Source organism: Delphinapterus leucas, chromosome 1 (assembly GCF_059928025.1).
Source record: "Delphinapterus leucas isolate spDelLeu-1000000601 "Yukka" chromosome 1, BTC_Dleu_Yukka2, whole genome shotgun sequence".
NCBI lineage: Eukaryota > Metazoa > Chordata > Mammalia > Artiodactyla > Monodontidae > Delphinapterus > Delphinapterus leucas.
In genome coordinates, this window is record NC_143129.1 from 22,200,290 (window position 1) to 22,217,138 (window position 16,849).

Sequence of the window (16,849 nt, forward strand, 5' to 3'; positions counted from 1 at the left end):
CTTGCAGGGATCAGTAAAAGACTGACCTGACATTTACAGATAAAGAGAGAAAGGAATTGTTTAATGGGGAAGATTTCCCAGAAAATCTTTTACATAAAATCTTTCTCAGAAATTCTTTCAAAATGCAATATGGTTAAAGGGAAATCCTGACTGGGGAAAAACAACAAAATATTCTTTCAGTCCCAAGATTTTTTGAGTCATCATGATATTGCTATATTTTGGAAGCCTCAAACCAGCCTCCACTTCTTTTTTCTTCCCCACATTCAATGGATTACAACATGATTTCTGCCACAAGAACAGAATCTGCTTCTGCAGAGGTCACCTGTCACCCTCTAATTACCATTCCATGTGTACAGTGTCTGTCCTTATGCTGTTCCACCCTCCCTGACATCTGACCCCGGTGACCTCCTCCATGAAACCACCTTCTCCCTGATGTCCTGCCCCCACCCCCACCCCGCTGTTCGCTCTTTCCATTGACCTTCACTTCGTGAGCTTCCCTTCTCCCACTTACTTCCTATATACACATCCCTAAGACTTCTTAGAAAAAAGTCCCTCAGTCCCTAGTCTCCCCTTCATTGACTCCATCCATTTTCACACCTTCAGCCATTTTTATTCAGAAAACGCTCCGGTTGCTAGCTATGACCTCTTTCCTAAGTTCCAGACTGCTCCGACAACGCCACACTGGACCTTTCAACCTGAATGCTTTGTGGGAAGCTCAGTCCTAACATCCCCCAAACAGAGATGAACATTCCCACATAACTGCTCTTCTTGTGAACTCTTGCTGGGGTTCTAAAGGCAAGATTTTCTGTAACTCCACACTCCCTTATATTCGTCTTTTTCTTTTTTTTAAACATCTTTATTGGAGTATAATTGCTTTACAATGGTGTGTTAGTTTCTGCTTTATAACAAAGTGAATCAGCTACACATATACATGTATCCCCATATCTCCTCCCTCTTGTGTCTCCCTCCCACCCTCCCTGTCCCACCCCTCTAGGTGGTCACAAAGCACCAAGCTGATCTCCCTGTGCTATGCGGCTGCTTCCCACTAGCGATCTATTTTACATCTGGTAGTGTACCTTATATCTTGATTAACCTATTATCCATGTCTTTTGATTCTGTTTCTATAACATACTCCCTTTCCATGTCATTCTTCTATTTCCACTGGTCTTTCTTCTTACTTCTGAATAAACAGGCTTTGCTTCCTTTTACAGCCTTCTGGTCTTATATCACTTATTCAGATAAACATGGATTGATTGTCTACTCTGAGCCAGGTATTGAGGTGGGTAATAAGTCAGGGTTCTCAGCTGTTCTTTAAAAACAAAACTAAGCTAATGCCTAGACAGGTGCTTCAAAGATTCCACCTGAGTTGATCTAGGGTGGAGCTTGGACATAGTAGTTTTCAAGTTGCCCAAATGAACTTACTGTGTAACCAGAGTTGAGAACTACAAACTTAAGTATATAAACGTCAGGAAAATGGGTGTTATTCTTACCCTGATGGAGCTTAAATTCTAGTTGGGGAGGTAGACATTAAAGAACAAATAGTCATATATGTGAATAACTTAAAGTGATAAGTGCCATGAAGAAAATGAACAGGGAACTTTGGGGGAAATAATATAGTAGGACAATGTGTATGGGGTCGCAAAAGGTCTTTCTAAAGGAGTGATATTTAATGTGAAGTTTTAAGGATGCGTATAATTTGGCCAGGCAAGTAAGCAGATGGAAAAAACATTTTTGATGAATTTGAGTCATGGAAGAGCCTGGCATGTTTTGAGGAAATGAAAGAAAGCCAATGTGGATGGTGTGTAGTGACGGATGGCTAGAGTGGCTTAAATGAGATTGGAACAGAACAAAGGACCTTGTTAAGAACTTGTTAGGTTTTCTTAGGTACATTGAAAAGCGATTAAAGTCTTTTTCTTTTTAAGATGTTTTTTGATGTGGACCAATTTTAAAGTGTTTATTGAATTTGTTACAATGCTGTAACATTGTAACAAATTGGTTGTTTGGCCGTGAGGCATGTGGGATCTCATCTCCCCGGACCAGGGATCGAACCCACACCCCCTGCATTGGAAGGGGAAGTCTTAACCACCGGACGGCCAGGGAAGTCCCCATTTATAGTCTTTTAGGGACCAAAACCATTTTTTAATTTGTAGTTATTACTCTGGCTTCCCTGTAGAGGGTAAGAGGGGTTCAAAGCAGAGCAGATGGAGGGGGACCATTAAATATAAGTAATTTTAGGTTCGCAGCAAAATGGAGTGGAAGGTCTAGAGATTTCCATGTACCTCATGCCTCTGTACATTTCTTTATCTAGATTTGCCTCTTCTGGACGGTTTACATAAATGGAATTATGCAATATGTGGTATTGCATCTAACTTATTTAGCATAATGTTTTTGAGATTCTTCCATGTTATAGTATATATAAGTATTTCATTTCTTTTTATTGTTGAATAGTGTTCCACTCTATGGGTAACTGCATTCTGTTAATTTATTAACCTGTTGATAAACATTTGGATTACATCGAATTTTTGGCATCTGTGAATAATGCCACTATAAACATTTGCATGCAAGTCTTTGTGTAGACATATATTTTCATCTCTCTTGTATCAATTCCCAGGAATGGGATTGTTGTGTTATATGTTAAACATGTGTTTAACTTTTTTAAGATAGGCTGTTTTCTGAGTAATGTTAGGTTCACAGCAAACTTGAGCGGGAAGTTGCCATATAAAGTCAGTCCTGCATATCCTCAGATTCTGCATCCATGGATTCAACCAACCATGGATTCAAATATTCAAAGAAAAAAAACCCCAGAAAGTTCGAAAAAGCAAAACTTGAATTTGCTGTGCATAGGCAACTGTTTACACAGCATTTACATTGCGTTAGGTATTATAGGTAATCTAGAGATGATTTAAAGTATTGGGGTGTGTGTGAAGATTATATGCAAATACTATGCCATTTTCTATAAGGGATTTGAGCATCCTCGGATGCTGGTATCTGCGGGTTTGGTGGGGGGGATCTTGGAACCAATCCCCTGAGGATGCCAAGGGACGACTGTACTGTCTACACCCTTCCCACATCATTACCACCCAAAGTCCATAGTTTATATGAGGGTTCACTCTGGGTGAAATATTACACCCTACTCTCATCTTGCTTGTATGGTTTCTGAGGAAAAGTTGGATGTAATTCTTATCTTTCCTTCTTTATAAGTGAGGTGTTTATCCCCTCTGCTTCTTACAAGATTTTTTATCTTTGATTTCTTGAAGTTTGAATATGATATGCCTAGGTGTAGGGGTTTTTTTAGTTTTGTTTTGCTTTGTTTTGTTTTTTGGCATTTATCCTGCTTGGTGTTCTCTGAGCTTCTTGCGTCTGTGATTTGGTGCCTGACATTAATTTGGGGGGAATCCTCAGTCATTGTTACTTCAAATAATTCTCCTATTCCTTTCTTTCTTGCTTCCTCTTCTGGTTTTCCCATTATGTGTATGGCAGACCTTCTGTAGTTGTCCCACCATTCTAGGACATTCTGTTACATTTTTGTCAGACTTCTTTTGCTTTGCTTTGCTTTTCCATTTTGGACATTTCTGTTGATATATCCTTTCCTCAGCCATGTCTGGTCTCCAAATAAATCCATCAAAGACATTCTTCATTTCTGTTACAATGTTTTTGATCTCTGACATTTCTTTTTGATTTCTACTTAGAATTTCCATGTCTCTGCTGTCATTGCCCACCCATTCTTGCATGCTGTCTGCTTTATCTGTTAGATGCCTTATCTTATTAATCATTGTTATTTTGAATTCCTGGTCTGATAATTCCAATACCCCTGCCATATCAGAATCTAGTTCTGATGCTTGCTCTGTCTCTTTCAACTGTGTTTTTTGCCTAGGTTTCCACTGGGTCTGTTTCTATACGCTTTGTGCACTAGTAGGGCCTGCTTCAGACTTTTACCTTCTAAAGGAGAATGTGAAAATCAACAGATCCACATCATATGTAGAATTAAGTGCAATCTTGCAGCCTTCTAGAATTTGGCCTCAATTTATCTTCACAAGCTCATTTATGACTATAGCTTCATGCTTAAACTGGCCAAAGTGATGTTCACTGAGCAGTGGCCTATGTTTTCCCACAAATATGTCTTTGATTTTACCCTTCCCTTAGCCTGGACTACCTTTCTTCCTTTTATTATTGCCAAAATGTGGGCTTCCCTGGTGGCGCAGTGGTTGAGAGACCACCTGCCGACGCAGGGGACACGGGGTCGTGCCCTGGTCCGGGAGGATCCCACATGCCGCGGAGCAGCTGGTCCTGTGAACCACGGCCGCTGAGCCTGCGCGTCTGGAGCAAGATAATTATTGCCAAAATTCTACCCATCTTTAGAACAAATTCAAATACTTTTTCCACACGGTTTTCTAAAGGGTATATACCTTTACCATAACTTTTGGTGTATACTTCTTTTAAACAGTTATTAGAGGACACTTACTACAGGCTGTTTGTGTTATTGTCAGTCATAAAATCATTCTCCCCATGCCCCCTCCGAGAACAGCTTGATGGGAGTGATCACTTTTTATTTATCTCTGTACCCACCTTAGATCCAGCAAAGTGTTTCAAAGTTAGAAGATGCTCAATATTTATTGAATTAAATTAGTATATGGAGAATGGTATCTTATTTAAATTTCTTCATTTTAATCAACATTTCATGAGAATATTTTAACATATAATAATGATTAGGATATCCGAATGATTTATAAAAATCATTTGTTAACCTAATAAAGCTGGCTATATCTGGGGGCTCTGCATTTAACGTACTCCCTCTATAATTTGACTGAAGACATTTAAACATATTATTTCTTAATGGAGTGAAAGACGAGAAAAAGCATTTGTAGTTTAAAAAAAAAAAACACTCTTGCCTTAGATAGATAAGAACCATACCAAATATATCCTTTGTGAATCCCTAATGTTTCCATGAAATTATTATTCCTTCTGGGATGTTGTATCTGAGGGTTAACATGACTGTTGTCTGTATCTGAGAAATGACCATGTTTCCTTTTAGTTCTCAGCAAGAGTAATTGAACGTAGACTATCTTACTAAACGCTGGCCTGTGACAGTGTGTTAACACTCTGTCTCCTAACGCCAGGGCAGCCCCCACCCTGGCAAATATTTCATTTGCAGTTCCCTGGCCCACTTCCACTTTTCTAGTTATTAGAGGCCTTTACTACTCTTCTGTGCTTGCCTAGTGTCTTATATTTTAAAAGCATTTTTTACTAAAACTTAGAACTCAAACATATTTTAGACAGCCCCCCATGGTTCATGGGGCAAGAAAATACTTTTTTAAAATCTTTTTTTTAATTGAAGTATAGTAAAATTTACAATGTTGTGTCAGTTTCAAGTGTACAACAAAGTGATTCAGTTATACATATTATTTTCCATTATAGTTTATTATAAGATATTGAAGGGAAAGATACTCATTATTTTATAATAACTTATAAGGGAAAATAATCTGAAAAAGAATATATATATAACTGAATCACTTTGCTGTACACCTGAAACTAACACAACATTGTAAATCACCTATACTTCAATAAAAAAATTTTTTAAAAAATTGAGTATAGTTCCCTGTGCTATACAGTAGTTCCTCGTTGTTCACCTATTTAATATATAGTAATGTGTATTTGAAGAAAATACTTTTTGCTGTGTAATTGTGATTTGCAAAAGTAAAACTTGAATTCTCCCACGTATCCTGTAGAGTTCTTCATTCCTAGAATAAGCAGTTACTTTGAAATCATGAGAAATTACTGTTTCTAATCTGATAAAAGCTGAAATTGAAGCACTAGTAATCGTGCTATGGGAATTATAGGCGTACCCGGTCCTGTTTCAAATTCTTTTTATTTTACAGAAACTCGTTTTAAAAGTAAACCTCAATAACAAAGAGAAGAGAAAAAATTAGACTTTGGCTTCCCGCAGGCAATTACAGAATAAAGGTCAGTGTATGAGTGGAAAATGACCATAAAAACATTCTTCATGAAATACAGCAGTAGATGCTCCAAATATAACAAGTATATCCATTTGTTTTCAAGTCAACTGCATTTTTTAAAGTACTTTCCCTTAGAATCCTTCAGTAGAAGAATAAAAACTGAGAAGAAAAGAGCCAACTGATATGATAGATTGTTAGAAATATGGAATGGTTCAAAATATTAATGTAATGCTAAGGGTGACCGGGTAACAAATGGTACATTTGCTCGCTGTTCAACCTGGCATAATTAATATTCTAGGTCATGCTTAAGTTCCCATGATGGAAGGTCTGAAGGGGGGAAATTCAAGAAAAATATATATCTATTATATAACTCATTGCCTTTTTTTTTTCCTTTCATTTTGACGAGTCAGAATCATAGCCTTTAAAAAAAATCAGTGCTTTCACACCTCATTTGCTGTATTCACCACTGGGCCACCAGTCAGCAGCCGGGCCTGATACAGGGAGGTCAGTAAGAAGCTATTAGCAGAGTCCTCTCCTGAGATTTCTTGGGTCTTATTGAGTTGAATGTTAGCATGACAGTACTGCAAATAACTCAGTTGTAGGCTTCTTCTTTTTTTTTTTTTTTTTTTAACAGTTAGCACAGATTTCCCCATAGTGTTGGTCACTCTAGAAAATTATTGCTGAAAATGAAGTCCCCAAAGCTAGCTTGGCATTAGCCCTTCTAAGTTGTGAAAAATGTGAAAACGGAAAAATATGTCATAGTCCCCGAGGATTAACTTTGTCTTCTGTGACTCATAGTAATACTTTTTAAAAAATCCATAGCAAACCATTATTCACAAAATGGCTTACAAATTAATGAAATATAGCAATTGAGACAATAGTTCGGGTTGTTTTGTTAACTTAAAGAAATAATAATTAAATGGATACTATATTAATGTAAGTAGATAGGGTCTCTGCTTGCTGTAGGGATTGAGGGGGCTGGACCGTTTTCATTGACAAAAGTTAGCCAAATGTATTAAATTAATTTCTAAAATACTGACACCTTGAAGATTTTAAATGATACATTTTCCATTCAATTAAAATATATTTTCTATCTATATATGATTTAAATTGCAAAGAGAATACACATGAGGAGATCTCCATATAGGTTGCAAAATATAATTTAAGAAAGCTATCATGTCTACTGATCTATTTGCATTTCCCATCTAGCCTATGTATACATGTGCATGCAAATGTGAAGGAGATCAAGGAAGATTTCTAATGGGGGTAAAGTTAATAGCTGGTAGCAGTTATTCAGGTAGATAGATATTTTAAAATGGTAAATTATAATCTAGTTATATTGTATGCATTTTACCATTTTAATCTGTAAGATTATGGTAATGATAAACTAACAGACTTCAGTTAATTAGGTCATCACTAAACAGAATGGTATTCTCTTATATCTCTTTCATAGACTATGTAGATTTAGTTCTATTTTATGTTAGAATAGTCTTTTTAGTATAAAATTTATTGTTTTTCTCTCATTACAATTGATATAGTCTCATCTTAGAAAATCACCCTAAAAATCATTTTAAAAATTACCATCCACTTAAAAATTACTGTTCACCAAAAGCTATTTTGAATACATATGTGTATTAATTTTCTTACATTAACATCATTAAAAATATCTGTTTACGTGTCCACCTTGTTCTGTATTTAGTATTATAGTAAGAGAATGTTAACATGACATTAAAAATGGCTTATACAATGCCTATAATGTTTCCAATACTTTTATCTTATGTAAATTGTATAGGGAAAAAAGTCTCAAAGAAGAGCCAATTCAAGAAAAAATTTAAATAGGTAAATATATTTACATTAACTTTTTCCTTAGCGTAGGAAAAATTTGAATTGAAGATGACTCAGTGGGTCTGTGATAATTTAGTTCTAGATCACAATGTATTCAAAAGCAAATTAAACCTGAAGTGTTAAGAAAGATGAAAAGGATTTAATCTATAACTTTGAAGGAAGTCAATCAGATTTTGAAATAAACTCAAACATTTTACTAAAATATTTATGCGGCTCAAGAAAGTAAGAGTAAAATAGAGACTTTATGGGCCCTTCTGAACAGTGCATTGTTTTTCTACATAAGCATTTAGCATTCATTTTTTGAGTGTCTGCTATGTGTTAAGCACTTTGCTAGGCCCTGGAGATGCAAAAATACCTAAAATAGAGTCCCTGTGCTCCAGCGGCTTGCTTAGGGAAGATGGACACACACAAAGATAATTTTGAAACAATGTAATAAGTAGTGTGATAGAGTTGTCCCCAGGCTATTAAGGAAGCATTGGGGATAGGACATGGAGTCTAGCCTGAGTTGGTATTAGTTAGAGGTTTATACTTACTGAGGAGTTAGGCTAGAAATATAAAATTTCCTAGCATAGTTTTTAAAAGACAACTACCGTAGGTAGTCATAATACTTTGGACTTGCTTATTCCAAGAGGTAAGTATAACAACCAGAAATATTTATGGATATGATGGTGGCATGAGAGAAAAGCACATTTTTAGGAAAAACCAGAGAGGTTTAATGGATACATTCTTTACATTAGTCTAGAATGTCTACAGAGCAACTAAACAAGTCATCCTATCGTTTAAAATATAGCTTTTCTTTATGAATATGCATTTGTATATAGGAAAGGAATAAAAATATAGTTCTAAGCAGTTTGTATATTCAAAGATCATTGAATTTTCAGAGAGTGGAATGTGCTAAACCTGAATTTAACATTTAACCTGCATACATCTTTTGAACCTCCATTGCATAGCAGTCACTGTGTTAAATAAGTCTGGACTATTTTGATGCTGTGTGTGACAAGGTCAGTGATAGACAGCAAGGGTAATGTGATGATATAGAAATAATGCTCCTAACCATGTGAATGCAACTCATTAAATACAGGGTGTTATTTTGAATGATTGTATACATATGTATACACATACATATATATACACACATGTATGTTTGTATATAATATATATATATATACATATACCAGTTTATTATTTTAAAGAACTTAAAATGGTGGCCATTAATTAGGCTGTATAATGAATAATCTTTCAAATAATCAAATATTTATTAAGTTCATACTTTGTACCTGAAACTGGTTCAAGCATTATATATTTGAGTTTGTGTGAGTGAACGTATGACTTACAGAGCTGGTTAAGTATACCTATACATAGTTAATGGTTAGAATACAAAATGAATGCCTTAAGGTCCTGTTATTTTTTTTCTCAAATACAATTATATCAAATATGCCATGTGTAGCAGATAGAAACTATAGTTTCTATTAGTTGTTTTTAACATGTTTAGTCTTCAACCATGAATCATTCTGAAATTGTTGGTCTGGGGACAAAGTGTATTTTGTAATATCCTTAGACTAAAGTCCTCTAATTAAGAACTAGAGTTGTAGTTTAACATAGTCCTTAAACATATGAAAATTTGTATGGTACAACTTTATCTTCCCTTTATTCTATGTGAAAATGAAGGATAAAAATCAAAATGATGGGCTTCCCTGGTGGCAGTGGTTGAGAGTCCGCCTAACGATGCAGGGGACACGGGTTCGTGCCCCGGTCCGGGAAGATCCCACATGCCGCGGAGCGGCTGGGCCCGTGAGCCACGGCCGCTGAGCCTGCGCATCCGGAGCCTGTGCTCCGCAACGGGAGAGGCCACGACAGTGAGAGGCCCAGGCCCGCGTACCGCAAAAAAAAAAAAAAAAAAAATCAAAATGATGTTGTTCTTCTTTAGATTCCAGGTATATACAACTCACCTTTCAGAAAAGATCCTGATCCATGGGAGTTGCGGTTACAGCAGGCAAAGCCTTTAACACACCGAAGACCTAAAGTGAAGCCGAAGCACTCCGTCAGCCTTAGCAGCTGGCTGGCTTGCACAAGTGCCCGGTCCTTTCCTCGGTCCGGAATTCTGCCACCCATTGATAGGAAACGATGTCAGGTACTCATTAGTCTTTTTTTTTTTTTTCAGTTTAACTTTTCTGTCTTCGTACTTTTATTATTCACTTTTTTCTTTTTTATTGGAGTATAGTTGCTTTACAATGTTGTGTTAGCTTCTGCTGTACAATGAAGTGAATCAGCTATATGTATACATACATAAGAATTGTGTCAGCGATCGTATTCTGTTTTTTTTAAAAATAGTTATTGTTTTGTCTTTGTGGAACGAAAAGAAAATTAATTTTTTACAGAATCTAATTTTTTTTTTTTTTTTGGCTGTGCTGTGCAGCTTGTGGGATCTTAGTTCCCTGACCAGGGATTGAATCTGGTCCATGGCAGTGACAGCGCCAAGTCCTAACCACTGGACTGCCAGGGAATTCCCAAGAATCTAATTTTAAATAATAAAAATGAAGTATATTTAAAATATATATCAAAGAAATAAATATTTCCTTGGCATTGAATTTTATTGTTCTGGGTGTGAAATTAACATGTAGGATTTTTGGCTAGGATGTAGCCTTTTTATGTAACAATACTGTAATAACTGTACTTGTTATAACCTGTTGTTGCTAGAAAAATCCTATGTATTATCAAATTTATTTAATTTAGCCTCTCATCTGATGGTTCATATGATTCTATACATTTGTAAACATAATTTGCATGGGAGTCATTTAAAAAGTATAAGCTGGAGAATTAAAGAGGGCCCAAAACAATGCAAAACTCAAGCAAAGACAAAATCTTCACTATGGATTAGAATATAGCATGATTGGCAAATGACTTCCTAGGGCTAAAGGGTGGAGTGGGATGGGTTGTGATGATTGTCACTGTCCTAAAAGTTCCAGAGAGCAACACTTCTGTCACCCCCAGAGAGCAGTTCTGTCACCCCCAGAACTGCTGCCTCTTAGCTTCTTACACAGGCTTGCCTCTGTGCATCTACTGCTGTATAATAAATTATATTATATTTATGTATAAAGCCTGATGGCTTAAACCAACACACGTTTCTTTTCTCACAGTTTCCATGGGTCAGCGTTGTGGGTACAGCTTAGGTGAGTGCCTCTGACTCAAGAGATCTCATGAAGTTGCTGTCAAGGTGTCAGCCGGGACCGTGATTTCATATAAAAGCTCAGCTGTGGAGGAAGGAGAGGAGGGTAGGGAGATCCTCTAGTAGGGTCACTCACATGGTTGGTTGTTTCCCTGTCTCTGTCTCTCCTCCCTCAGTCTCTATAGCGCTCCCCTCCCTGGAGGAGGGAAGTGCCAAGCTTCTAATCACTTGGTCTTTCTGGTGACCAGTCTCACCCAGAGGCTATCTAGGGACTCCAGCCTAAGTCACCTTATTAGCTTAAACTCAGGTGTATTCTTGTTATGAGTAACAAAAGATACTCCTAGCATTGGGAAATTGCAAAGGTTTTAGGAGCTCTGTGCCAGGAACCAGGGACAAAGACCAAATATATATATATATTTTTTGGTACGCGGGCTTCTCACTGTTGTGGCCTCTCCCCTTGCGGAGCACAGGCTCCGGATGCACAGGCCCAGCGGCCATGGCTCACGGGCCCAGCCGCTCCGTGGCATGTGGGCTCTTCCCGGACCGGGGCGCAAACCCTTGTCCCCTGCATCGGCAGGCAGACTCTCAACCACTGTGCCACCAGGGAAGCCCTATATTTCTTATTATACCCACAATGGTGTAAATATAAAGACACATGGAAAATACATATACATTTATATAAAGGTATACATTCATATGTATGGGGAATACACATCTGTATGGAAGATTTTATATGTGTGTATATACATACACATATATATATACAGGTACACATACCCACATGCATACTCGTAAGGTACATTTATCTAACATACCACAAAACAATTATCCCTGCTAATTGTTTCCTTTCCCTTTCCTTCTTTCCCCATCTCCTTCCTCCTTACCCCTGGTCGTCCTCCCCCACCCCCATTATATCCTCTCATCCTTCTTTTCCTTCTTTCTCTTATTTTTCCTTCTTTCCCATCTTCTCTTCCCACCTTCTCTCTTATCATCTTTGACTTTTTCCTTTCTCCCTTTCTTCCCTGCTTTTTTTTTTTTTCTTTCCTTTCCTGTTTTCACAGAATGGGACTCTTAATGTGGTTTTCTTTGACTGAACCCCATTTCCTGTACTTATCTATAATAAAAAGGTACCCACATCACTGGGGACATTTGAGATTATATATACTACAGTCCAAATGATACTATTTATACTCTAACAGTCTGTCTGCACTTGTGAGGTGAATTTCTTAAATGTGTGAGACAATAATAGCAAGTTTAAAAGTTTTTTCACTATTATTTAAGCTTTGAGAAAAGTTTATAAATACAAGATGACTCTAATGTGGGTTATTAAAAATATAGAAGAATATAAGTATATTTGACTCATAATTGGACTTGATTGAAGGCAAAGAAAGTCAAATATTGGAGAACTGTAGCTAAGAGCCTACGAAGTCTCATAGGTTCAGGTTGAATCCTGAATGGTCTACACATTCTAGGAATTAGTATTTGGAAATGAGTACAATGAGCAGAGTGAAATTTGGGATGCTACCTCATTCCAGGTATGATTGGTATAAGTGATCACTTGAGATCTAAGAGTCTATCCATAGAAATAGAAGTCAACAGAAGCTTTGGCATAAGAGAACCTTGACAGTAGAGGCCAAGTTTGCGGACTAGGAAGGTGATCTGTTAAGCTCAAAGGCAAGACATTAATTGTCTAAGATATAAATGTATGGATCAGGTACTGAAACACATAGAAAAATGGACATTCTTAAGGAGGATTGTGGTCATGAAGATTATAGTTAATGAAAAAAGAAGAGTGGGTCTATTTTATTCTAAATTTTGCTGCTTAAGTAGGGCTTCCTCTTTCATTTCCTAATCTTGTTGGAAATAGCAAGTTCCAGAACAAGTAGTGGAGTAAGCCTCAAATGGGTGCGTGTTATATTGATACATCAACAAAGGTCAGACGGCAGAGATTGGCCACCAAGAAGACTTTATTCCTTGTGAATGCAGGCCCCTTCAAAGTCATAGCCTTAGTCTTTTGTTTATATACTTGATGCTACTGTTGTTCAAAATCTTTTTCAAACTCCTCTAGAAACTAAAAAGTAAGAGTAGTAAGATAATAATAAAGCTAGGAGTACAATTTTTGCATATTTACTAGGTTCTAAGTACAATGCTAAGAGTGTTACTTATATTGTCTTATGTATCTTAAGGGCAATTTTGTGAGATAGTTATTATTCCATCTTACATACGAGGAGAAGAGGTCTAGAGAAGTAATTTGCCCCTAATAACATGACCAAATATTATTTTTCAAACCACAGAATTTGTCAAAGTGAAAGATTAAAAATCTATAGAAAATATCCTCTTTTGATTTCTTAATCCTGAACTTGGAATCATGTTACTGTATCTTTAAAAAGTAAAGTTCCAATAAAAATCCATTAACTACTTTCAAATATAGCAATCCTCCTATCCAGCTGTGAAAAGTACTAGATGATACTTATTTGCCATTTGTGTTATTTACGGTCCATGACTTTTATGGTAACTGGTTCCTATTATTGGTTTCTATTAATGTAAAACATAAGTGAACATAAATGAGGCGTGAATCATTTCTTTTTATTAGCCCCCCAGTCTTCACTCACTGCTTGCAGTAACTCCAGCTGCGTCTTGTTAGTGATAACCTATTTAAAGAAGAGATCTTTAAGGACAAGGGATATGATTAGAAATCTTTGTCTATTTTATATCGCTTCTCTCCTGCACAATAAAGGTGACAAAAACAAAATGTAATCGATGGCACAGCAAAATCTCGAGCCACCTCCGATTTGTATTGTGTTTCATACGATACTAACTAGATAACCAGTGGGTACTAGTAACTAATATAAGTAACTACTAATTTAAAGGTGGAATATGTTGTAAACCCCTTCACACCATTGCAACTTATGAACTTTGCTATATGTTTGTGTCATTAAATGGTCGCTATTGTATCAGAGTTATTAAGCAATAGAATTTAGAATTTAAATAAAAACACTTAAAATAATTTAAAATATGGCCCTTCTATATTTTGGAGGAGGCCACCAGTTAAATGTAAGATTTGGCGTTCACCTAAAAGCTTTATTTTAATGAAAAAAAAACTTGCCGTCTGATTTCTATCTATTTGAAAACTGTGCCCAGGGTCTTTTCTAATATTTTTGCTTACTCAAAATGGGAGTGAATTCTTTTTAAATTATAAGAAACGTGCTTTTTAAAATTAGAAAACAAAGCAACTCTTATAACTACAAGTTAACTAGTTCTAGCATGAAAACTCTTTTGATGTAAGTGGGGAAAATTCTGCCTAATTTAAAACATTTTTAGTATAATCACTTGCACTTGTGTGAATGTTTCTTGAAGATGTGGTGCTCTTACTTCATGTGTTTTCTAATTCAGAGAAGAATAAGTTGTTCTTTAAAAATAACCTAGTAAATACTACTTGTTATTCTTTGTAGATATTCAGTAGCCTTGGTCATAAATCACAAACTATCTACCTCACCCTTTCTTGTCAGGGACCCTTCCGCGATGTCTCTGAAGTGTGGGAACAGCGCTACAAGCCTCTGGAACCGACGCTGCGAGTGGCTGAACCGATGGATGGGCTAAATGAGGCCAGAGCACAGCTCCAGAGACAGGAATGGACGCGAAATGTGAATGACAATATGTGAGTTCTTAGCTTAAAAAAAGTAGCTGTACCATGTTTGGTGCCTGAAGTATTTTTAATATTTTCTATTTCCTAGTATTGTAGAGAATCTTTTATTTGTGAGAAAAGGAATCTTTTATTTGTGAGAATAGGTCACCCCTGACCTATTCAGAAGCAACCATTTTTCAATATGCAAGTGTTTTAGATAAGGTCGATATTGATGATGATATTGATTTTATACACACACACACACACACGCACACGCACACACACACACACACACACACACACATACATACATATTACTCAAAGGGAAAAAGGAAAGAATGAATGGCATTTCATGGGGATAAGTGACCACCATCCATGCATCTGTGAAGATAATTTCCTTAATTATCCAGTGAAAGTATTCATATTTCTGATGCTTCTATAATAAGATCCAACAGAACAAAAACATTGTTCTTAACGTGAACTAAATTTTACTTGGATACATTGATACGGCATTGTAGTTTTAATAAATCAGGTACAATGAAAGAGTTTAGTTTCTTCACCACTGAGGAACATGATTGAGAAAGATAAAGGGCAATCTAAGAGCATATGCAATTTTAAATTATTATATTAGCATCACTGATTTGGGTCTCAATTCATCCATCTTTCTCCAAGGCATTTCCTCTCTCTTCAGGCATTTGTCATCAATAGTTATATGCAATTTATAAACAGACAATTTAAAATCTAGAAAAGCTTTTAAAAATTATTATTATTATTCTATAAGATATCTTGTAATTATCTTTGTAATATATCATAATTATTTACTATTATATATACTAAATAATAAAAAGGCAATTATATTATTCTAATCTAAATTATTATAATTTAATATATTATGTATTATAAATAATTATATGTCAACTACAACATATAAACCGCAGTTACTTATTTATATAATATATACTATGCACTAATCATCATATTACATATGTTATATAATAATAATTCCAAAATACATTACAAAGTATGTTTTGTTATATAAAGAAACTAGAATTACCTCTTATCCAGCATGGTGGATTTTGGATAGTTTTATCAGTCAGAAGGGATATATAATATGCTTTATTTTAATCATACATTTCTGAAGAGACTCTTGAAAAATAAAAATTTTTGAACAAACTCATATGAAAGATAAAATTGGCAAGTATCTCAAGTAATTTTCATAAAGTTTTTCATTTTATAGCAATTACTTGAAGTGAGATATTAGCTATAGAGTGTTCAGCATATTCTTTCAATAATTGAATGAGTTACCCAACACATAATGAATAAGAAAATAAGAAACATTTTTTTCCAATTATTTTGGGGAGGTAGATTTCTTTTAGTAAAGAGATTATAGAAGATTAGTGCTGCTCAACTTAGTCAAGCAAAATGTGCAATTTAGTGATGAATATCAAAAGAGTTATATTATTCAGAATTATTTTTCTATTTTCAGTGATGCCAAGGTTTATGAAATAACAAAATTAACTTCTCAAATAATTGACCACATTGATATTGCTACAGAAATCACTGTGTATAAAAGATACTGAAGGGGGGCTTCCCTGGTGGCACAGTGGTTGAGAGTCCGCCTGCCGATGCACGGGACACGGGTTCGTGCCCCGGTCTGGGAAGATCCCACGTGCCGTGGAGTGGCGGGGCCCGTGAGCCATGGCCGCTGAGCCTGCGCGTCTGGAGCCTGTGCTCCGCAACGGGAGAGGCCACAACAGTGAGAGGCCTGTGTACCACAAAAAAAAAAAAAGAAAAAAAAAAAAGATACTGAAGGGCTTCCCTGGTGGCGCAGTGGTTGAGAGTCTGCCTGCCGATGCAGGGGACGCGGGTTCGTGCCCCGGTCCGGGAGGATCCCGCGTGCCGCGGGGCGGCTGGGCCCGTGAGCCATGGCCGCTGAGCCTGCGCGTCCGGAGCCTGTGCCCCACAACGGGAGAGGCCACAGCAGTGAGAGGCCCGCGTACCGCAAAAAAAAAAAAAAAAGATACTGAAGTATCCTTTCTTAGTATTTTCCGAAAGAGCAGATATCAATGTTAGTCCCAAAGAAAGGTGCTCAACTTTTACTTTCTGTGGAATACTTGTAAATATCTTCAACCTCTACAGTGTTGCTGATGACCCTTCACCTTGAACTGAAAAGCACTTTTAGGATAACCAACCAATCAGGAGCAAACCAAGTTGGGAATGCTAAAGAAATTACTTACAGATTTGAAGCTATCATGTTTT

At 36.4% G+C, this 16,849-nt stretch overlaps 1 protein-coding gene across 1 annotated transcript in view; it reads left to right on the forward strand.

The window, feature by feature from the left end:
* Window positions 1-16,849, forward strand: part of SPATA17 (spermatogenesis associated 17) — a 190,196-nt gene that overhangs the window by 103,450 nt on the left and 69,897 nt on the right. Inside the window, exons 9-10 of the mRNA XM_089906876.1 lie at window positions 9,727-9,930; window positions 14,475-14,623. Of these exons, the coding sequence (XP_089763002.1) occupies window positions 9,727-9,930; window positions 14,475-14,623 (353 nt within the window). The remainder of the gene's footprint in view (window positions 1-9,726; window positions 9,931-14,474; window positions 14,624-16,849) is intronic.